This window comes from Terrapene carolina, unplaced genomic scaffold (genome assembly GCF_002925995.2).
Source record: "Terrapene carolina triunguis isolate 2854851 unplaced genomic scaffold, T_m_triunguis-2.0 Scaffold378, whole genome shotgun sequence".
NCBI classification, from domain to species: Eukaryota; Metazoa; Chordata; order Testudines; family Emydidae; genus Terrapene; species Terrapene triunguis.
Genome location: NW_020664729.1, coordinates 206,841 through 214,984, shown reverse-complemented (window position 1 = coordinate 214,984; position 8,144 = coordinate 206,841). Strand labels below are relative to the sequence as shown.

General features: G+C 57.1%; 1 protein-coding gene across 1 annotated transcript in view; it reads left to right on the top strand.

The window, feature by feature from the left end:
- CASQ1 (calsequestrin 1) overlaps positions 1 to 6,763 on the top strand; it is a 29,915-nt gene extending 23,152 nt beyond the window's left edge. The window contains exons 8-11 of the mRNA XM_026657998.1: positions 384 to 438; positions 1,092 to 1,192; positions 4,706 to 4,780; positions 5,462 to 6,763. Of these exons, the coding sequence (XP_026513783.1) occupies positions 384 to 438; positions 1,092 to 1,192; positions 4,706 to 4,780; positions 5,462 to 5,617 (387 nt within the window). The 3' untranslated portion in view covers positions 5,618 to 6,763. The remainder of the gene's footprint in view (positions 1 to 383; positions 439 to 1,091; positions 1,193 to 4,705; positions 4,781 to 5,461) is intronic.
- The last annotated feature ends 1,381 nt before the right edge of the window (positions 6,764 to 8,144 follow it).

Genomic DNA, 8,144 nt, shown 5'->3' with positions numbered 1-8,144 from the left:
GCTTGCACTAGGGTTTGCATTGGGGCACTGATGAGTGTGCAGGGGTGTGTGAATGGGGGTGTGAGCTTGCACTAGGGTTTGCATCAGGGCATTGATGAGTGTGCATAGGGGTGTGAATGGGGGAGCTTGCACTAGGGTTTGCACTGGGGCACTGATGGGTGTGAATGGGGGTGTGAATGGCGTATGTACACCTGCCTTCACGTGCGAGTGGGGCTGTGGTGAGTGTGCAGACCTGTCCATCTCCCAGCTGATCCTCTGACCCGAACATACTCTGCACCCCACTCCTCCCTATTTGCACGGGGGGGAGAGGGGTCTGACACCCCCACATAACAGGAAGGTGGATGCACCTGGTGACCGGTGACTCTCTCTGCTCCACTCCCCAGGAAGATGACATGGACGGAATCCACATTGTGGCCTTTGCAGAGGAGGACGACCCTGGTAAGAGCTGCCGCTGATCACTGCGCAGAGACCCAGAGCGGCTGAGCAGAGCGCCAGGGGCACTGCACCACCCCAGGGGGACACGCTATGGGCCGGGGTGCAGCATCCTCCAATGAGGGGTGCTTGACGGTCCCAGGAGGGGCCCTCTATGCTCTGAAGGGCACAGCTCCATTATGGGGCCGGGCGGGATGCAGAAGTCTGGCTGCTGGGAAGGGCGCACGGCAGGGGGAGGGGGCAGCGGGAGCAGGTGGGGCTGAAGGTCGGGCAGGTGAAATAGACACATGAAGGTGGCAAAGGAGCGGCAGCCGGTGGGGATCAGGCTGTGTCTGATTCATTGCAGGGCGGGCACGGCCCCCTCCTGCTCCTCCCCAACCTGCCTCTGAGCTGGGATGCTCAGCTGTTGGGGGAGGAGGAGGCAGGAGCCGGAGCAGGGTGCGTGGGAGGGAGTGTTGGGGGTGTTACTGTGTAGGGAGAGGGGGTTCAGGCTGGGGCGCTTGGCATGCAGCGTGGGGCGGCAGGTGAGAGGGAGGTTGGGCGGGGAGGTGGCCTTTCTCCCCTGGAGCTCACAGTGTTCAGCTCAGCGGCCACTCCCTGGGGCAGTGGCCGCTTGCCCTTGTCCTGGTCTCTCACCCACCTGCTCTCTCCGGGCGCAGACGGTTACGAGTTCCTGGAGATCCTGAAGGATGTTGCCCAGGACAATACGGACAATCCCGACCTGAGCATCATCTGGATCGACCCGGAGGACTTTCCCCTGGTAGGTGGCGCTCACGCGTTCCAGAGCCACGGTCCGGAGTCAGGGGCTCGCTGGTGGCCAGCGTGAGGGATCGCGTAGCTGCAGGCTGAGGGTGGAATCAGCGAGAGACCCTCCCCCACCTTTCCGAGGGCCTGTCTGCCCAGGAACGGAACACCCCGCCAGGGGACCCTGCCGTAAGGCAGCTGGATCTTGCCTACTCCGGCCTCCCCAGACCAGGTCGCAGCCACGGGCGGGGCCACAGGGCAGGAGGGTAAAGAGGAAGGGCCAGATCCAGCCCTGGTGTAATGGCATGGACTCCAGCGCCCTTACCCCAGGGATGAACTCGGCCTCAGAGCTGTAACAAAATCACCGGTACTGTGAGGAGAAGGGTTGTGTAAGTTCTGCCTGCAACGGAGCACCGGCCTCAGGGCAGTTATCGAGTGGGAACTCCTCACGCACTGTTTTCACACGGAGTCACACACCCAGATCTACCTCACCAGCCAGGTGAGCTTACCTCTATGGTAGCTGGTCCCTTGCACCAAGAATCACAGCAATAGTCAGGTTATGCCCAGTCCCAAAGGGCCAGTCACTTGCCCCAGGTGACTTGCACCTTAGATCTCACACCAAAGACAACGCTTGTAGCATTGTTGCCAATCCAATAATAAACAATATGAAGATATATATTAAACAGGAAAAGGAAACGAGAGATATTTACAGGGTTAATCCAGGTGAGCAAAGATACACAAATGAGTTACAATCTTAATTGTCAAAGGTAATAGAAGCTTCTATCATAAGCAAGCTCTATACGTCCTTCAGGGCTAAGCAGCTGGGGATCTCTTGCTTATGCCTAGAACACCTTGCCCACCCAGAGTCTGAGCCCCACAGAGATCCAGTTCCTTCTTGTTAGGGGCTTTGATCCCTTAGCTGAAAACTCTGGGAGGAATCCACTTGCATGACTCGTCTTCACGGGGGGAGACAACCAACGTCTTTTGTCCTCTTTAACGTCCCACAATCTGGTGTCGATGGACCTTTCCTGTTGGGCAGAACGTGACACCTTCTGCTGCAGATCAGCACATCACACTAGTTCATGTCTCTCTCCTGTCTGGTGATTTACACAGTCACAGAGGCTCACAATACCACCGCTCAGATATTATCTTATAATGTAGGATACAGATGTTATAAGGGAGATTAATGCTGGCAGCATCTCACCAGCATTCAATAACGTCTAAACACTAAACACATTCTTCTAATCCCATTTTAACAATACTAACACACAGGTGAGCCAGACTGATTCAAGCTGGGTATTTGGCAGGGGGGACGTTGTCATGAGCTGGCACCTGGTTTGCCAGCGTCACAATAGATAGATAAACAGACAGACTTCCTGCCTCTAAGCATTGTTAATGCACAGTTCTGGCTGGCTGGCAGGGCCTCGCGCCTTTCCAGAATACTGACTGCACGGCACCTCTTCTGTGACAGCCAGGAAATACTGCATTAAGGTACATGCCAGCCCCGCCAGCCAGAGCTGAGTGATGCCCCTCCCTACCCCTGGCAGACGCGGTCGTGTTCTCTCATCCCGGGTGCTTTGGGGCTCGGTGGGGACACAGAGTAGAAGAAATGGTCAGACCTTGTCCTCACTAAGGTAAAAGTCCCATTCAGGGCAGACTTGGTGAACTGCAGCTGGCTGCGCCTGGGTGCTGCCCAGCCAACACCGTCAGAGCTGCCAGACGTTACCGCCCCCTGATCCTTGTCCCAAGGATCCCTCGGGGAAAATCCCCTGCACTTCCCTGTGCCTGGTAGGGACCTGTCACCTCTGCCCCAGAGCTCCACAGCAGGAACACCCCATTGTGCTGCTGTACTCCCACAGAGCTCAGCCCAGAAACGAGGGGTCCCACTGGGTGCAGATGCCCCTTTCCACATATCACAGCCTGAGCTGTGGCGACCTTCCCCCATCAAACCAGCTGTCCCTGGCCCAGCCAATCCTAGTGTCCGTCCCCCAGTCAGTCCTGCTGTCCCTGGCCCAGCCGCTCCAGGTATCCCTCCCCCAGCCAGTCCTGCTGTCCCTGGCCCAGCCGCTCCAGGTATCCCTCCCCCAGCCAGTCCTGCTGTCCCTGGCCCAGCCGCTCCAGGTGTCCCTCCCCCAGCCAATCCAGCCATCCCAGGCCACTATCTGGGGCACCAGGCACTGGCCACTGTCGGAAGACAGCATACTGCGTTAGATGGACCTTTGGTCTGACCCAGTGTGGCCGTTCGTATGTTCAGCCCTAACACAGAGAGGGTCAGTTGTGGTGCACACAGGGCCGGCTCCAGGGTTTTGGCCGCCCCAAGCAGCCAAACAAAAAAACAAACAAACAAAAAAAAGCCGCGATCGCGATCTGCGGCGGCAATTCGGCGGGAGGTCCTTCGCTCCGAGCAGGAGTGTGGGACAGTCCGCCGAATTGCCGCCGAACAGCTGGACGTGCCACCCCTCTCGGAAGTGGCCGCCCCAAGCACCTGCTTGGTAAGCTGGTGCCTGGAGCCGGCCCTGGGTGCACACAGACCAATGAGAGAGTCCAGGGCTGTGGGATTCGCCGGGCCACATAAAAATAGCACATGTACTTAGTCATTCCTCCCATCTGCTTGTCACAGGGCAGCCCTGTCTGAGACACGCTGACAGGGCATCCCAGGGGCTCTTGCCCGGTCCAGGAGGCACAGTTAAGGTTGTGGGGCAGGGCTGGTGTTAACTCTGCGTTTCCTGGTTTTTCGGTGGATTAAATGGAGCAGAACTTGATGTTTTGAAAGGGCAAAAAGCAACAATGGGAAACCTTAACTCTGGATTAACAACGTTTTGGGCAGTGAATGGATAGATGGAGAGTGACAGAGAGATGGGTGTGTCTGGGGATAGAGAGATAGATAGATCGAGGGGGTATATGGGAATAGATAGATAGATAGATAGATAGATCCTATTTCACAGGTGATAGTGGACTGTGTTATGCTCCACAGAGCTGTTCTTTGCCAGCAGACCCTCCCGAGAGAGCCGCTGTTCCCAAGTCCACCTCCTGCCCTTCGGGGTGGCTCTGCCTTGGGGGCGGGAAGGCTAGCTGGGGGGCAGTCCAGTGTGCTCAGCCCACTCTGGAAATGGCACTGGGCAGCACAGGCTGGGAGCTGGAGCCGCAGGGAACCACAGGGTCTGTCTGTGCCTGGCAGCCTCCATAACAAATCCCCTTTCTTATTTCATCTACTTGCCTTTGCCGGTCCCAAGGGAGGCTCCGTCCTGGGGCCCAACGTTCTCACATTAGGCCTTGAGGCCATGCCAAGCCGGTCAGTGTCTGGGTGCAGATGGTGCTTTTAGAATGTGGAATAAAATGAATAGGGGTGTGTGTCACCGCTGCCCTCTGCTGGATGAAACCTGAACAGTTTGATGGTGCATCATAAGCCCTATTGTGCTAACAACTAATGGGGAGTCTCCGTTAGCTCAGGTGGCGGGTGCCATGGTGCAGAGCAGGCATGGCTTTGTTGCAGCGCTCATGCACCTTTGCTCTTCTTCTCCCGCTCCAGCTGATCCCATACTGGGAGAAGACGTTCGATATCGACCTGTCCCAGCCCCAGATTGGTGTGGTCAACGTCACAGATGTGAGTATACAGACACGCAGGGGCCGCCCGTGTGTCGGGGCCAGTCTGGCTGGGAGTCAGTCTCTCTGCAGTCCCTGGGGATGTGACCCCTGCTGGGTCGAGGGAGCCCAGTGCCCCGCCTCCCCGCAGCCTGTGTTTCAAACGTGTACCGGAGCCATGGGGAAATCAGCACGGCTGTAGCCCAGCTCGGGGACACGCTTCCAACATGCTTTGGTCCTGTGTGTTCTGCACGGATTGGTCTGTGTCAGAAATGCCCCAACACTGGCTCCACAGACTTAGCATCCCGGCCTCCTCTGTGCAGCTGCTGATCTCTGTGCCCTGCGGAGCGCACTGGGCCACAGAGATCCAGCCTGGAGCCTGAATGAATTATGGGCCAGGTCTGGAGGCCCCGGTTTATGCCCAGAGCTGCCCCAGGCCAGCTTCCCCCGGCGCCCGGTCAGCTTGCTCCAGCCTTGAGGCTCGCAGGGACCAGGATCGCTCAGGCCAGGGCCTGATCCTTAGTAGCAATGGGGGTGGGGCAGCTGAACAGTACGAACACTGGGATCCGAGACCTGCGCCGCTCGTCACACAGAGAGCCTGGCCATGCTGGATCCAGCACCGGGGGTGACCCTGTCTCTGGCCTCCTGCCCTCCCCCCCACTCCTTCCCTCCCCCGCAACTCACCGCTCCCCCCTTCCCTCAGGCTGACAGCATCTGGATGCAGATGGACAATGAGGAGGACCTGCCATCCACGGAGGAGCTGGAGGACTGGCTCGAGGACGTGCTGGAGGGGGAGATCAACACAGAGGATGACGACGACGACGATGATGACGATGATGATGACGATGATGACGATTAGCTGCCTCTCTGTGGGCGTCCCCAGCCTGCCTGACACACAAGGCCAGGCCCCGCCCGGGTCGCACCCGTGCCACCCCACCGGGGGCTCAGGGGTGGGAATGACGGGCCCGCGGCCGCACCGGGGTGAAGAACGCCACCAGACTCTAACGATAACGCCTTTTTATATGGATCTGACCGCAGCCAACGTCCCCCGGCCCCACACTACCCCCTGCAGGACGCTGACTCCAGGGGGGAGACTGGGCCACCTGGGGACGAATCCCCCCCAATAGAGTCCGTCTGCCCCCTCCCCCTCCATCTCTGTCTGCAGCGGCCCATCTGGATTTTGATCTCAGCACGTGTGAGTCAGGAGCTGCCAGGTCCCCTGCCCTGAGCGTCCCACTCCGCCCTTGCATGTCACGAGCGCCCCATGGCCACTCCCTTCCCCGCGGTAGAGCTGGGAGAATTTGCCCTTTCCCTGCCGAGGGGCAGGTGTTCACCCAGCCTGAGCCAAACATAGAAGGGGGAGAGTTTCAAAAGCGCCGGAAGAGCCCAAGTCCCGTCGGCTTTCATTATGCTCTTAAATCCCTCCCCTGAATTTGTGGAGGGGAAGTTACAGCCCAGCTGGAATGTCGCGGGTTATAACTGAGTCCCTCCCCTCATAAAAGCCAAATGCCTGGAGCTAGAGGAGAATCCCCATTCTCTCTCAGCATTATAGGGCCCATGACACACAGTAGAGCAGCTCCCGTCCCAACCACTAGAGGGCAACTGTGTCCTGTACAGACATAGTCAGTCCATTACAAAGCATAAATAAGCCTGCAGGCAAACTGAATGCCAAATCAGAGGAAATCTGTCCCTTAAAACTGCTGTTTGCCAACCTGAGATAAAAATCCATTCTGCGTGTTTCCCCTCCTCCACCGGCAGCTCGTCCCTTTCCCAGTGTCCCTGTGTGGACTTTTAATCAGCGATCTCCGCTGGTTTCGTCGCAGCACAACGCACCCTTACCTCCTCCCACGGAACAACACGGCGCCACCCCACACACACACGCGCGCCCTCCCTCGCAGGGGGGCAGCCAATGTACAATTTGTATATTTTTAAACAACTTTGTACAGATCAATATTGTATCAACCAACGTGATTAAAAACGAACAGTGAGAACCACAAGGGGCTTCCGGATTGTTTTGTTTATTTGGTTCAAACAATGAGGTGGGTTTTTCCGGGACCTGGCTGAAGATGTCAGGACGGGACTCTCACGCCACGAGAGACTAGTCCATCGGGGTCTGGATGGGAAGAAGGCAGTGAGCCCACGTCTGGAGGACGTAGGACCCAGCTGCTTCCGAGAAGGACTGAACTGGGATCTGTACTAAGACTGTCCTGTGCATGAGACTGCGGAGGGCTCCCCTCCAGATAATCAGTACTTGAGCTCATCAGTGGGTTCATTTGTCATTATCAGGAGTTCGTTTAACCAAGTCGGGAGCAGAGCTGTGGTGACTGGGTTTTCCTGCAGTGGGCTTTGAAAAGCACCACACCCTATATCAGCCAGCTCCCTACTCCAGGGGCCAGGGTCCTTGGAGCCAAACGAGGGGGTGACGGGGTATAAAAAAGTCCAAGTGCAAAACACGGTGGTGGCAGGAGCTGCCCAAGCCCAGGGCATAGGAAACCCAGGGGCGCGACCATTTGAATTTGGCAATTAAGAACGTGCTGGGGAAAATTTCGAACGGCGTTCACCAGTTTCCTGGGGTTACAGATATTTTTTTTCGTGGAAACGTTTGGGTTAGTTTGAGAGTCAAAATGGAAAAATTTCAGTTTCCCGTTTCCCTCCCCCCTTTGCACACCTGGGGAAACAAGGAGGAAAAACAAAAAAAACAAAAAACCGAATGGATTTTTTGTTTGGAATCTAAATGATACAATTTTTCATTTTGCTTCGTTTCAGCACCAAAATGTCGCATCCGAGCAGGTTGCGCTTCAGATTTTCACGTGATTCAAAAAGTCGTTTTCCCACCCAAACAACTGGTCAATGAAAGAATTTTGACCGGCTCTAACCCACCGCTGAACGTTCCACTCGATTTTGGGTGTGGAATAAAACGCAGGAATTGTGCCGGCAGCACCCATTGGTGCTGGCACGTTGCATTTCTGAGCCAGCTGGACCTAGGATCCAGCCCTTGTCCTGCTCGGCGCTGACACCTCCCAGTGCCCTGTGTTTGGGCCTGGAGCCTTCGGCCTCGTTGGGCCCCCTGGCAGCCCCTGCATCGAGGACGAGGAGGGACACGCTGCACCCTGCCACCCGTGCCAAGCCTCCAGCTAAGTGGCGGGTGGGAGAACCTGAGCCGGAGCGACTCCGTGCTGTTCCCATGCGGCTGGCGTTGCCAAGGATACCAGGTCTACGCTACATTAACTGCAGGCTGCAAGCGATGGCCCAGCTGGGGAGAGCAGACAGACCAGCATGATGGGCCTGAGAAGCGCGCGGGGGGGGAATGGAGGTTGTCTGCGTCAGGGGTGGGTTGCACATATGCATCCATGCATGTACTTGTACAGGGGGGGGGGTGTGCATGG